The sequence below is a fragment of the Mus caroli genome, chromosome 12 (assembly GCF_900094665.2).
Source record: "Mus caroli chromosome 12, CAROLI_EIJ_v1.1, whole genome shotgun sequence".
Lineage (NCBI taxonomy): Eukaryota > Metazoa > Chordata > Mammalia > Rodentia > Muridae > Mus > Mus caroli.
Window position 1 is genome coordinate 71,770,602 of NC_034581.1, and position 14,884 is coordinate 71,785,485.

Genomic DNA, 14,884 nt, shown 5'->3' on the forward strand with positions numbered 1-14,884 from the left:
TGTTGTGATTTCACCAAACGAGTGGCTCGTTCAATGCACACAATTAAACAACCAGTCACTTTGGGATCTAGTGTGCCACTGTGGCCAGTCTTCTCTACCCGAAGTATTCGTCGGATCCAGGCTACCACCTCATGGGAAGAGGGGTTAGAGGGCTTGTCAAGATTAATGAAACCTGTCCTGATATAGTCCCCAATCTCCCTCTTCAGAGGATTTGAGCCACAAGGAATAGGTGTATAGTGTGTTGTCCTTACATTTAGCTTATCAAAATTCTTTAGTAACAAGGGCCACTGAGAAGTGTCTAATTGAGCCACTTTGGATTCTGGTTTGATAAGAAATTCTTCAGCATGTTGTATTTCGGCTACATCTTCTTCTTGTAATGGCTTCCGGTCTTTTTTCTTCTTATGCTTCTTTGGGAATGTAATTACTTCTGCATCCGCCATCTTGAACTCATATTTCTTTTTTTGTAGTCCCTGTTCATGTTATCAAGTTCATAGTTTTAGAACTAGCAATTAATAACTTATCTAGAATAATTTCTTTATTTTACAGATGAGAAAACAGGAGGTGGTCAATGAATAAAAATCATTATTCAAGGTCCTATCTTCTTGTCCACAGTAGCAACTGTATTATCCTTTTTCTGATTTCCTGAAAAATAGAATATCGTAGAGGTGAAAAGGCATATAACTACTGTAAAACAAAGAAAAGTAAAAGTTATCAAGAATGTTTCTAGAACTACATTAGTTGGTATACATTGGTAGAGATGCAATAGTTTTAAGTTACTTCTTAAGCAGATGTTGCAGAGTCTCCTGATTCCCCCACTATAGTCATAGGAGATACCTCAAAGGTTTGATTGGAGAATTAAATGGTGGAAGAAAAGAGTTTAGCATGGGGCCTTGTTCTCAGCAATGTTACACCTTCAGTATTATTTTTATTATAGGCATAGTAAAATGGTAGTAAATTTCAAACTAGTTTCTACATGAATGTTCACCACTTAGGAAATATGATAGCATTCAAGTTCGTTAACTTTGATCTAGCTAATCTCTCAATAAAGTAGCCACTCATGTACCTCACTTTCATTTGGATATTTCCCATTATCTAGGAGTTGACCCCTTCACATCTCACATCCACATTTCTAACTGATGACTAAGAATTGACCCCGGCTGAACCACAGAAGAAACTAATGAGTTGCTAGGGCCCTCTAGTTCTTAGTGTAACAGGTGATGGAGAATGTTGTGAAGGTTTTTTTTTTTTTTCTTTAAATTTAAACTTTAATTTTTTTTTTCTTGTGCTGAACCTGTCTGTGATTTTGAGGCTAAGTAAAGATAGGCTCATGACTTCATTTCAGAGGGGAGCAGTGGGGGATGAGGTGACATCCCATCTTGTGTTAATGCAAATCAGAAGCCAGGGACTAGAGACCCAAGTGAGCAGCTGGAGCGAGAAGAGAGAGTGTGAGGAGTTTCAGCCGCAGAGTGGGAGGGTGCAGACTGTAGAGAAAAACGCCCTCACAAGGTGTGCTCTCTGTGAGTGATGTGTACAACCGGTTAACACTTAACTGGCCTGTGGAAGATTTGAGTTACAGAGTCCCTTTGGAGAGAATAGAAGACATGTAGTGATATATATATTTTTCCTTTGTAGTGTTGGAGGTTGAATCTAGGACTTGTAGTATGGTAGACAAATACTCCCAAAACTGAGCCTTCCTTCCCACTTTTATTTTTGAATCAATTAGTCACTATTATTATTTGAGACAGGGTCTTTCTAGCTCACTAGATACTCCAGGCTAGACTATAACTTAAAACAATCCTTTGGCTTCAGCTTTCCCTCCTCAGTGCTAGAATCAGGTATGCGTCGCAACAATTGATTTAAGACTGTAGTTTTCAAAGAGCCCAGTTAGTATTCCTTCCTGTTTGAATTTTTCAGAAATTCATTACTGGTCTAGAACTGAATGTGAAAAGATTTGTTCCCACATATCAGTTGCTTAGCTGATACTTCTAATTCTGGGATGGTAACTACATCCTGAGCATGGCCTGAAGGAGCTTTGAGAACAGTGTACTGTGACACTGAGCAGAGACCAGAATTGCTGAAGAACTACTTTCTCACTGTATTTCAGAGTCCTCAGTTGGCCCTTTCTTATATACTATGCTGTTCTATAAAGATGTACTAAGTTCTTCACAAATATTTCTAGTGGGTTTTTCTTAAATAGAAAGTAGGTGGGATACTTTGATTTCTATAGTTTTAATATTTCTTAGGGGATAATTAAAGCCAGATTAAAGGAGCAGAGAGTTTGAGGCACACATAAAACTTTGAATGTAGAGATCTTCAAGTACTGCAAATGGTAGAGTGTGTTAATTAACTAGAAATGGTTCCTCTTTTTCCCTAGAAAACATTCAAGTCACACATACTAGTTAAAGTACTTTTTAGATGCTGTGTTGAAGCCTCAAAGTAAACATTCTACCTCTGACTCCTAAAAATGTTCTAGGTTGTGGGTGTAGCCCAGTAGAAAAAACATCCTTAGCATGCACATACTCACACAAAAGGAAACATAGTTCAGGTTTTTGACTGTTGAAATTTTAGCCCTTGATCCATCTAAGTATAGTATAAGCCTAAATTTTGCTTATTTGCAACAGAGAACTGAGAGTCTCATGGAAGTTATCTACACATTTAATAAATGACTACAGATTTGTTGAATGATGACACCCAAGCTTTTTGGCTAGATCATAATTCTGAATTCACCAGAGTTTTGTGTGACCTTCAATAAGCCACTGTGTTTTCTCTAAGATACCTCAGAGTGCTTTATTTCGAAGAGACTTTAACCCAGTCACAGGTCCGGAAAATCTTCTCAGGGTGCGAAGCTCCTGGAGGCACAGACATTTTCCTTTTTAAAAAGCACTATCCTTTTCATTTTAGAAACACAGTTCCTGATCTAGAATAAACATTGGGAATTTATGAGAGTTATTAGGTAGATTGCATTCTTGGCAGGCTACGACCTCTTTAATGTCTTTTCTGTGTCTTTTGATTACTAGCTTATAAAAGGGTGGCCCTGTTTACTCAGAGATACGTTTCCAAAGTATTTACTAGTATTTATCTGTGCTGAGAGGAATAATTGTCTTGAGGGCAGCTTTTCTACTCAGTCACCCCGCTGAGTCCTCAGGCTTGGGATCTGGTCCCCAGGCTACAGGGAAGAGTTCGGCAAGGGAAGCTCATCTTCCGGCCCTCTGATTGGCCAGTTCGCACTCCACTCACTGGTCTTCCCGCTCTGATTGGCCCCGGCGGCACCCCTTCGGCCCGCGACTACTTTGTGTGTCACGGCGGAGCGGCTGGGTCCTCCCGCCCAGCTCGCCCTCCGGGACGGTCTGTCGGAGGTAGCCCTTCGGCTCTCGGCTCAGCATCGCGGGCGTCAGGATCCCCGAGTGCGAGCGGGTAGGAAGCATCCTAGGGAAAAGCCTCTCCTCTCCTGTACTCAATAAACTTCCGCCTCCGAAGGGCTGAGGCAGCAGCGGCTGAGAACAGCCCGGCTTCGAACTCGGGCTCTGCGGGGTTTTCTCTTCAGATGGAGACAGAGCCCGCAGGGTAGCCGGACCGCCCGGAGCCGCGGTGGCACTGTGTGCTCGTGCCTCAGCGGATGAGCAGCAGAGAGTACCCCGAAACTAGTACAGAGCCCTATTGAGCCTCAGCGGGGTGCGCCTCTGGGCGATGGGCCCGGCCGGCCAGGGCGTGGGGAGCGCTGTTCCCCTCAGCCTCCGACCCTCAGGCGGCCTTCGCCTGTAGAGACCAAAGCCCGAGCCCGCGCGCGGCCGCTGTCCGGCTGGAACTCGGGTCCCGCCGTGGCCCCGTGGATGCTGCAGCTCCGCTGTCCACCGGCACAGAGAGGAAGGGGACGGGGCGGAGCCTGTGCACATGCCAGGGTCGCTGGAGGAGGCCGCGGCCGGCGCATGCGCGCCCTCCCCCAGCAGGCTGGGACGCCGAGGGGCGCGCGCCCCTCTCCGCGCGCGCCCGCTCGCTCGCTCCCTCGCTCGCGCCGGCCGGCGGCTTCCCCGCCTGCGCTCCGGGTCGGAGCCACTCGGGCGCGTGCGCGCGTGGTCTCGGGCCGACCCGAGTGGCCGGGTTCTCTGGGCTCCAGGCCCCCGCCGCCCCCTCCCCGGCTCCCAGCCAACCCGTCCCTCCCTTTCCTCACGGAATGGGGCCGGCGCTGCTCGGGGTCGCGCGTCCTGGACCCGGCTCGCGCTCGGTCTCGCGCTGTCAGCCGCTGCCTGGCTCGCGCCGCCTTGCGCTTTCCCTCAGTCAGTGGCGCCGAAGGCTCCGTTAAGCGGCGGCCGCGGTTCCTGTTTCCGTTTCTTCCTCTCCCTTCAGTCGGGAGTAGCATCCTCCACCCCAGCACCCCTCCCACTCTCCCGCCGCGGCCAGCTGCAGCTGGAGGCAGCGGCGGCGGCGACGGGGGACGGCGCCGACCGCCTCGCTCCCGCCTCGGGTAAGGGGGCGTTAGGGAGCCGGGCCCCGCGCGCCGCGGACTCCCAGGACGGGGCGGGCGCGGGCTCTGTGGAGCCTGGGCTGCGGGCGCTCCTTCGTCCTCCCAACGATCCCGGGCCTGTTGCTGCAACTGCTGCAGCCGCTGCTCAGCCAGCGGCCCCAGGAAAAGTGGGGAGGGAGCCTCCGGGACGCCCCGGCGTTGCCTTGGCCCCTTGGGTGAGGGGCGCCGCGGCGTCGGGCATCCCAGGACCTATGGGATGGGGGCGGGGTGGGAGGTGTCCCTCAGCGAATCTCTGCATCTACCGCTCCTTGCCCCCGCAGCCGGGTCCCCACGGTCAGACCGTGGGAAGGTGGGTTCCTTTGCTTTGCTTTGCTGTGTGGGCTTCTGGGGCTGGAAATCGGAGTGAACCCGCACAAAGATGCGTTCTGGCGAGTGGCTGAGGCAGGGTAGTTAATGGCCTGGGTGCCTCGGTATCCCCTCCCTTTGATCTGCGAATGACAAGCTGGAGGCTGTGGAGTGTCTCAACTTATTTGGGAAGGTTAAATGAGTCATATCAGCTCAGCGGAGGTCTGTCCTGCTGGAGTTGGGGTGGTTTGTCAGTAGCAGCACCTGTTCTCTGGATGTAGGCTTTGCAATCCTCAGGGACGTATTTCTTAAGTTAAATGGCACTGTCATGGTTAGGGTTTAGCACCCTGGTGAGCTTTTAGCGCTTTGCCTTAAATGTGGAGGCCTTGGAGAAAAGCAAAGAAAGTAGTGTTTTTCCTTGTGTCTAATTCTGCACGTTACTTTAAAGAAAACGCAAGGAGGTGAGCCCAGGAAAACCATATCCTCCCGTACCTCCCGTAGATCACTCCGAACTTAAAGGTTTCAGGGAACAAATGCAATGGAAGGTTTTTTTTTTTTTTTTTTTTATCAATTTAAGAGTTAAATTTATCACAAGTCACTGGCTTAACTTTGCCTTTGCTCCGTAGAAACTCTTAAGTAGGTTTTATTTTAGTTGTCTTGTTCTTCTTGGGGTTAAGTGCTTATTTATTTTCTTGGTTAAAGTTCTGTGTAATATGCATACTTCTTTTAAAGGGTATATCATATATAAAGTATTTTAGGGGAGAAATTATATACTGAAGCAAAGAAGTAAGATGCTTCTTTTCTTTAAGGCAACATAGGAGTCTCTGACAATAGTACACTCCTGTACATTGGCTGTCCTTCTGATAAGAAGTCTTAATTATAAATACGAGAGTATTTTAAAACACATATATATAGCATTTGAAATTGCAGGCCGAGTGAAAATGTAGGGAACAAGAGACGACTAGGCTGTAAGCATATGAGGGTGGCTTGGAGGTTTGGGTTTTCAGTTTGCTGTTATAAATCGAGAATTCTGTTTGAGTTGAAGAGCTGAACAGCTGGAATGAAACTTGCATAGATTGCAGGAACGTGCAGAAATGTCTTTGATCAGATAGTGAGTTAATATGAAGGGTGTCTTGTGATCTACTAGGAGAGTGATTCAAAATAACTTAAATATGACACACTACAGATTGTATTTTAAGGATTTTTTAAAATCTAAAAGTCATTTGAGGTTGTTTTCTCTGTAAGTCAGCTGTATTTGATATATATAGAACTGAGACCAAGACAGTTATTCTGATTCTATAATGTGGTCTTTAAAAAAATAACATCTAAATAATTTTTTTTCAAAGGAGTAACAGCGACCTCAAAAGTGATGAATTTTGAAATTTTCTAGTGTGTCACAAAATGTGTGTGTGTGTGTGTTTTTTTTTTTTTTTTTTTTTTTTTTTTAATGCAGTTATTTTAGGTTGGTCTGGAGGGGGAGCTAGTGCCAAAGCAAAGTGTAGCTTAATAGCTGTTTGAACTTTTTGAGATTTTTATGACCAGTATACATTTTTAATTAAAACACTAGGGGTATTGATGTGGACATAGTAACTGTACATAGTTATTTGTGGGGTGTGTATATTGGATATTAGAAATTAGTTTTAGAAATCGATCATGAATAATGAAAGCAGGTGTTTAAGTGTTTTGAGTTTCTTATCTACAATTCTGAAAATGTGTACTACAACTTGAATGTGCTGTAGCATCTCCTCACTCCTCTCGGGCAGTGCATTGATAGTGGACTATGCTCCTGACCCTCTGCTCGTATTGAGTATTCTTGCTTTATAAAATCTGCACTCCCAAAAAGGTAAAACAAAAAGCCAAAAGATAAAAAGCTTCAAGCAGAGTCCTGGAGAGGTAGATATATTCACTGTGTAGTGAATTCTCTCTGTTAAAAACCAGATAATTTTAGTAAAGAAATGTCCCTGTAGGTAGTTGGACAGCAGAGTCTCAAGGTCATTTTGCAGTCTATTATATGTTGAATTTGTTTGAATATAGAATAGTTATTTTTATGATGTGTGACATTTTGTTTAATTTCTAAAGTATATGGGTTTGATTTGTGTCTGATCACTCACATACTCTTTAAATCTACAAAAATTGATAATGATGTGTATTTAAAAATTATTAAAATATTTATTTTTTTGAGGGTAGTGATGAGCCTTTTGCTATTCACATTCTTAAGTAAATAGAACCTTACCAGTGCTAATTAAAAAAATAGATCCCTTTCCATTCAGTGGTTGTTATTGGTTTACTTTATAAATTGCATTTAGTAAAAGTATATTGGTTTAACTAAATGATAGATGTGCCCATTTTATAGCATACTTATAAACCTGGAACTATTTTGTTTTGTAAACACAAGATTTTTAAAAAGTCAGTATGTTTTTTCCTTAAAAGGAAACTAAGATTGTAAACATTTGAAACCAAAGCCCTGTTCTCTGTGTTACTGCTGATCTTGTGCTTTTCAGATGAGTAGGATGGGAGTAAAGATCAGTACAGATTCCCTGTGGTCCTCTTACTCTTTGACTTACATTTCTCTACCACAGAGTAGAATGGGTTACTGTTTGAATTGTTTTTAACTTGTAGCTCATTATAGTGACAGTCAAAAGTGTTTAAAGGTAAACACATATTTTTTTACAACTGATTTTTAAAGAGCCTTAAAAAAATCCCCAACATACTATAGAATTAATATAATACTGTACATTTTAAAAAATAGAATATGGGCCAATAGGGCCCTGCTCTGGAATTAGGCCACGCGTGTCAGTTTAAGAGTTATTCATGTATACTACAGAGTGCATAGTAATAAAAGGCTAATTTCATTAAGTTGCTTGTCAGTGTTCTTTTGTGAGGCAGGGTCTCACTCTGTAGCCCTGGTTGGCTGGAAGCTACTAGGTGTAGCTCAGGCTGGCCTTGAACTCATCCTTCCATGTTCTGGAATTAGAGACATGGAACATTACACTTTTTTTTTCCTCCAAGAAGACTTTATTTGTCAAAACCTAATAGTCATGCATTACTACTTAAGACAATCATTCATTTAATGCAATTGATAATACATTTAGATTATTGATAAAGATGGAAAATATGGTTAATAGCTTCTCTACCAAATCCACTGTCTTTTGTGTGTCTTACTGTGTTGCTCAGCTGGCCTTGATTTTGCTGTGATCCTTAGCATCAGACTTTTGAGTGCTGGGATTACAGTCATGCTCTATCTTTATGGTGTTTTTTTTCCTCTTAGGTTCATAGATTTTTTTTTCCAGGCAAAACTTTAGTTGGTGTGTTGAATAGATTTGTTCTAACTTTTTTTTTTTTTGCTTGTTTTTGAGGCAAAGACAAAAGATTAGAATACCAGTTTTGTAGAGTTTAACATTGTTAGGTGAAAATAACTGGACTTGATTTAAAAAGGGTTATGCAATATGAACTAACTGGTACCTCCAGAGCTCGTGTTTCTAGCTGCATATGTAGCAGAAGATGGCCTAATCGGCCATCATCGGAAGGAGAGGCCTTTGGTCTTGCGAAGATTATATGCCCCAGTACAGGGGAATGCCAGGGCCAGGAAGCAGGAGTTGGGTGGGTTGGGGAGCAGGGTTGGGGGGAGGGTATAGGGGACTTTCAGGATAGCATTTGAAATGCAAATGAAGAAAATATCTAATAATAATAATAACAAAAAAGAACATCAAAAAAAAAAGGAAAGAAAAGGGTTATGGGATGGTGAGTATGTATCTTAGTGGTAGCTGTGCTTAAAGTCAAACACAAAGAGAAGGTCGTATGGCATTAGGGAGGTTGCCAGTTGCATTATTGCTTTACTTTAAAGCATGTCTCTTAATTTCCTGGAACGCATTCTCTTGCCTCTTATGCTATTTCTGTCTGTGTGTAGAGCTCCTGATTACAAGGAGCTGCCTTTTTAAGAAAATGAATTATTTATCTTTGCATACCTCTTTGCAATAACATACTGTAAAAAGCAATACAGAATATGGAGATTCACTGAAGAGAACTCAGTCTAAAATGAACAACAGTGTTCTTTACTCATGGGAGTTCACAAGGGGAAAGTGTCAAATAACTGGAGCCTTCATCAGATAGGATCAGACTGGTTCAGTCTGTCTGGCCGTGTAAGTAGCAAGTGGTCATAGTTTTGATGTCTTCTTGAATATTTCATTCACTCACAAATCATGTGTCAAAAGATTGTAATTTTGAGAAAACTTACTCAAAATCAGCTAACACGTAGAAAATATTTTGCTTTCTTTTTTAACATAAGTTTTGATTTTTCCTATTCCTTCAGAAAGCTTAACAAAATTCTAGGGCTTAAGGTGGCTATTGAAATTCTTGAGGTGGAAAAGTCCCTTCCTTGTCCTTGGTGAATTGATTCTCAGAAGCTTCAGGAGTCAATAACCCCGACTGCCTCCCCGTACAGAGTTATAGCTATCTTGCCCTCCGGTATCCAAGTATTAGCACAGATTGACCCTGCATGTAGATTGTCAGGTGTGGGCATATAAAGGGATACATGCTACTTTTAATTTGTAAGTATTCTAGGAATAGTCATGTTCTCAATGCTAAGTATGTCTACTAAAAATGGCCAGATGATATACAGTCAAGAGTAGTTCCTCTTAATTCAAAAGATGCTATTAGTGCTTAACTATAATGACATAAAGATATAATGGAAATGGAATCAGCAAAAATGTCCATTTTGTAACAGAGTTAGCAGACCAGGTGTCAGGTAAGACTAATTCCTGTGACATCTGTCACTGCAGAGGACTAGAGCCATGCAGATAAATGATAAGTAATGGTCTTATCAAGAATCATGTGCAGATTTACTCAGTATATGATTATACAATTTCTGTTATTGTCTGCTTCCATTGTAAACGAAAGACTAGAAAACAAGCTACCTATTTTGGGATCTGGAAAGGGAGATGGACTTATAGAAAAAGTATAGAAAAAAACTTGCTTGGTTATTTAGGGTCTTGGTCTGTAGTCTCGCTACACAGAAAATAAACTTGTGATCCTCTTACCTTTGCCTCCTGCCTCCCCGGTGCTTTGCTTGGTGCTTGTACTATTGGGATGCATGACTGCACTCAGCTATTTATTTTAAAAAGTTAAAAAAAGGAAAAATTTCTTCAAGTTTTATTGAGATATAATTGACAAAAGTATATTTAAAGTACATACACACACACACACACCACACACACACACAGACACACACATACACACTTATGAAAAGACTAGTACAGTAAACTTGACAAGTCATGTCAGATAACGACCTGTTTATATTGTTTATATATATATATATACATATATATGTTCTTACATATCATAATGTTCTTACAATATAAACAATATATATATATATATATTGTTTATATTGTAAGAACATTTATGATTTCTCTCAGCAGATCTCAGGTGTGCATGACAGTGATACTAACTATATTCACAAAGTGTGCATTAAATCTCTAGACTGTATTTGTCCTGCATAAAACATAAAACAGTGGGGACTTTGCACTCTTCAGTCAGCATCTCTCCATTTCTCCTTGGCTCTGAGTCCTGCCTGGGTAATCACTGTCTGCTTTCTGCTTCTGTGAGTTTTCCTTTTTAAAATCTCCACATACAAATGAGATCACCATGCAGTGTTTGCTTCTCAGTACTCTGCTTGGTTCACTTTGTACTCTGTTCTCCGTGTTCATCCGAACAACATTGCAGAGGAGGCAGAAGTTTAGAAGTTTAGTTATACTTTCAGTGGGCCTGAGAATGAAATGAACATGAACTGGATGCGTAGAAGAAACGCATATACATTTATCCAATGCAAGTCTTGTTTACTGACTTTCCTTGTAAGGAGAGGAAGACATCATGACAGAGTGGAACACTTAAGTGGTCAGTTTGTAGGGTTTGAAAAAGGAGTTGAGCCGGGCGTGGTGGCACATGCCTTTAATATCCCAGCACTCGGGAGGCAGAGGCAGGCGGATTTCTGAGTTCGAGGCCTGCCTGGTCTACAGAGTGAGTTCCAGGACAGCCAGGACTACACAGAGAAACCCTGCCTCGAAAAACCAAAAAAAAAAAAAAAAGGAGTTGAGTTGTATGGGGCGGATTAGTAAGTAAGATATTTTTTTAACCAACTTTGTTTACAGTTCTCTTTCTTGCTTTCAACTTTCCAACTCTGATAAGTATGTTGGGTTGCTTTTTTAGTACAGGGAAGGCATTTTTCACTTGGGAGTTTCATCTCCTACTTTTAAGATTTTTTTTTTTTTTTTTTGTAGTTGTACCTACTGTGTTTAAAGTGCCTTTTAACTCAAAATTGTTAGTATACTACTAATGGGGTTTCCTTTTTAAAGCTTTTTTTAAATTTATTTTTATTTATTTATGTGTGTGTGTAAGAGTGTCTATAGAAGCCAGAAGAAGGCATTGGATTCCCTGGAGCTAGAGTTACAGGCTGTGAGCTGTTCAGTGTGGGTGTTGGAGATAAAACTCTGGTCCTCTGAAAGAGCAGTAAGTGCTTTTAATTGCCGAAGCACCTTTCTGCACCCATGATTTGTAACTTTTAAAGTCTGACTAAAGTTCTGTTGTATACATGTATGCATGCTCATACATTTGGCCTCCACATGCCTGAGTTTAACATAGAGAACTGGGTTATAGCTCAGGTTGTCTACTTTTGTCTGGCATTTATGAGAGTTTTGTTCAATATCTTAATATTGCACAAACAAAACAATAACATCCCTTTCCAACAAACTGAGAGTTAAAAATGTTTGAAAATAGTTGGAACATGTAGACTTTTTCACTAAACAATTTGTTAACTATTTACAACAGATTGTATTTAGTATTGTAAGTAATCCAGAGATAATTTAAAGCATATAGTAGCAAAGTATAAAGTAGGGTTCTGTGCATCCTATTACAAGTTATACACAAATACTGTGTCCTTTTATATGAGTCCTTTGGGCATCTGGTTTTAGTTATTAGTGGTAGGGGCTATCTTAGAACTAATCACCCACAGATATGGGCCTCATTTTATTTTTTCTCTCTCTTCTTCCTGTCTCTTCCTCTCTCCCTCTTTCTCCCTCCCTTCCTTCCTATCTTTTTTTTTTTTTTTTTTTTTTTTTTTTTTTGACTGTCTCACTGGGTAATCTTCGCTGGCCTGGAGCTCTCAAGTTCCCAGAGATCAGCGCCTGCCTCTGCCTCTGCCTCCTGAGTGCTGGGACTAAAGGGGTTGGTCCCCATCCCTACTCTGTGCAGGTGACTCACTTATCTGTTGGTGAGTCGATTACCAATCGATAATCACCTAGATTGGTTCTGTATTTTGGTTGTCAGAGAGAATGAGTAAGAGGTACAGAGATCTCTCTGACATACTGATTTTATTCCCTGTGTGTGTGCACCCAGAATTGGGTCACTGGAGCATATGTTGATTCTATGTTTAAGTTTTGGAGGAACCTTGATCCAGGTTTTTATAATGACTGTACCAATTCACATGGCCACCAGCAGTGTAAGAGGGTTTTCTTTTCTTCATATTCTTGTCCAGTCTTGCTATCTTGTCTGTATGTAAGAGTTGTTACTCTTATTTATATGGAATTTGCTTATTAAATATAAAAATAACATAGGTTAACATACAGGAAGTCACTCTTTTTCTTTTCTTTTCTTTTTTTATTTTGGTTTTTCGAGACAGGACTTCTCTGTAGCCGTGGCTGTCCTGGAACTCACTTTGTAGACCAGGCTGGCCTCGAACTCAGAAATCCGCCTGTCTCCTCCTCCCAAGTGCTGGGATTAAAGGCGTGCGCCACCATGCCCAGTTCAGGGAGTCACTCTTAAAAATTACTTTTTTTTATGTTTTTGAACAGCGTCTGGCTATAAAGTCCAGACAGGCCATGAATTCTTGATACTTTTGCCTTAGCCTCCTACTTCATTTATTAAGGATAAGAGACACCACACCTGGCTTAGTAGTCACTCTGAACAGGTGTGAAATTGTGGGTTTGATTTGCATTTCTTCATTGTGTTCTTTAAAAAATGCTTATTTAGGTTCTTCTGCCTCCTTTTTAAAATTAGGTTATCTGAATTCCTGATATTGAGTTGACTTTTGTATCTACTGTGTTCTTTCTCAGTAATTTTATTGTTTATGCACTTTTTTTTAAAGAAAAAACATCAAATATTTGAAGCTAAGTAAGATTACATAAGTCTAGGAAGCTGGGCATGTGTATACCTGTCAGTACTGGAGAGGCTGAGACAGGAGGGCCCGTGAGACCCTGCCTCAAAAATAAATAAATAGCTGAACGAATGAATGAATGTACAAACTCAGAAAATGCAGATTTAAAGCCGTTTTGAAAATCTGCTTCACTGTTGCTGTCCCTCATTCTCTTTCCTCCTTTCTTTTTCCCTTCCCAACCCCCTTTTTTGTTGCTCCTTTTCTCTCTACTTTGTAGTCTAGGCTGGCTTTGAACTTGCAGTCTTCCTATCCCACTTAGACTTCCTGACCCTCTTGAGTGCTGGGCCCCTTTTAGTATTTTGAGCTTCAGAGGAAATCAGATCCTGATGTTGTTTCCATGTCTAAATGTGTGAGCCTTTACTCTTGGGCCTCTGTTTTTCTGTCAATGAAATGAACCATTTTACTTTTTTATGTTATTGTCTGGTTTTCAAAGCTAGGTAGATAACCTCTGACCTTTCCCTTGACTGTATCTTAGTTCTGTAACTACTATCCTATCCTGAGTAATATTTAAAAAAATGAGGCCATGCCTGCTAAGTAAGTTTGTATCCCCTAAAATCACATGCTCCCATGTTGAAACCTGCCCCCCACATTCATGGTAATAGGAGGTGTGGAGACTTTGCAAAGTAATAGGTGATAAGGTCAGAGCTCTCTAGAATGGGATTTCTGCCAAGGGAATCTATTCCTTCTTCCCATTAAAGACTTTGATGGGCTGGCAGGATGGCTCAGTGGGTAAAGTGCTTGCTTTGTAAGCCTGAGTTTAAATTGGTGTAGGGAGTAGACTAACTCCTGAAAGTGATCCTCTGACTTCCACACGTGTGCCTTGGCACACCCATTACATACCCACCACTTACACACATTGCCTATCATACACACAGTCGTCGTCGTCGTTGTCATCCTCATCATCATCACCATAATCATCCATCTATGTAACAGAGCAGGCCCTCATCAGACATCAGATCTGAGCCTTGATACTGGATTTTTTTATTTTCCTGAATTGATATCAGTGCATTTCTATTCTTCATGAATTACTCAGCATCAAATATTTTGTTATAGCATCCTGAACAAACTAAGACATGTTGTAAAAGAGGATTCAGCAGTGAATAAATTTGAGGCTGCTTGGGATAACCATGATGGGTATTACTTTAGTTCATGTGTATAACTCTGAGAACAGTTAACAACTCCCCCCAACCCCCACTTCTTTTTCTCTCTTTCCCCTTTCCCTCTCCCCTTTTGAGATAGGGATTTTGGCCCAGTTTGGCCTTATACGTACTCCTCCTGTCCTTGCTCCTGAGTGCTAGGATTGCTGGTGTTCACCACCATGCTTGAGAATATGGATGTTCTGGATGTGAAGACGAGAAAAATGCTGCTTTAATTTTTCCTTTGGGGATAAAAGGCAGGATAGAGGAATTTTAGCTTTCCTTTGTGCCAACCTGGGCTCAAGTAGTCAGGTGGGATTGAGCTGTTTAAACAAACAAACAAACAAACAAACAAATAAACAAACAAACATAGCTATTGCTGGGGAAATAGCAACAGCAATAGACCTAGAGGCAGAGCTGATAGGTAACAATCTGGATCAAAACTGTTTATATAGGTGATTGAAAAGTAGGAGTGTATATGCATGTTTATATATGTGTGCAAGTGTGTCTTTTTTTTCTTCTTTTTTTAATTAGGTATTTTCCTCATTTACATTTCCAATGCTATCCCAAAAGTCCCCCATACCCTCCCCCCACCCCCCACCCACCCATTCCCACTTTTTGGCCCTGGTGTTCCCCTGTTCTGGGGCATATAAAGTTTGCAAGTCCAATGGGCCTCTCTTTACAGTGATGGCCGACTAGGCCATCTTTTGATACATATGCAGCTAGAGTCAAGAG

General features: G+C 41.6%; 2 protein-coding genes across 7 annotated transcripts in view; one reads left to right on the forward strand and one right to left on the reverse strand.

Annotated features, from left to right (window-relative positions):
- Nucleotides 1-3,844, reverse strand: part of LOC110306549 (H/ACA ribonucleoprotein complex subunit DKC1) — a 5,642-nt gene extending 1,798 nt beyond the window's left edge. The window contains exons 1-2 of the mRNA XM_029484393.1: nt 2,777-3,844; nt 6-642 (exon numbers count right to left, since the gene is read on the reverse strand). Of these exons, the coding sequence (XP_029340253.1) occupies nt 6-440 (435 nt within the window). The 5' untranslated portion in view covers nt 441-642; nt 2,777-3,844. The remainder of the gene's footprint in view (nt 1-5; nt 643-2,776) is intronic.
- The window catches only part of Fut8 (fucosyltransferase 8), a 214,389-nt gene continuing 202,823 nt past the window's right edge, over nt 3,319-14,884 (forward strand). For 3 of the 6 annotated variants that reach the window (XM_029484495.1, XM_029484496.1, XM_029484497.1), the window contains exon 1: nt 4,040-4,462. The gene's annotated coding sequence lies outside the window, so the exon portion shown is untranslated. Of the gene's footprint in view, nt 3,415-3,951; nt 4,463-4,741; nt 4,812-14,884 lie in introns of those variants that run through there. The other 3 variants (XM_029484493.1, XM_021178765.2, XM_029484494.1) reach the window with 3 other exon arrangements.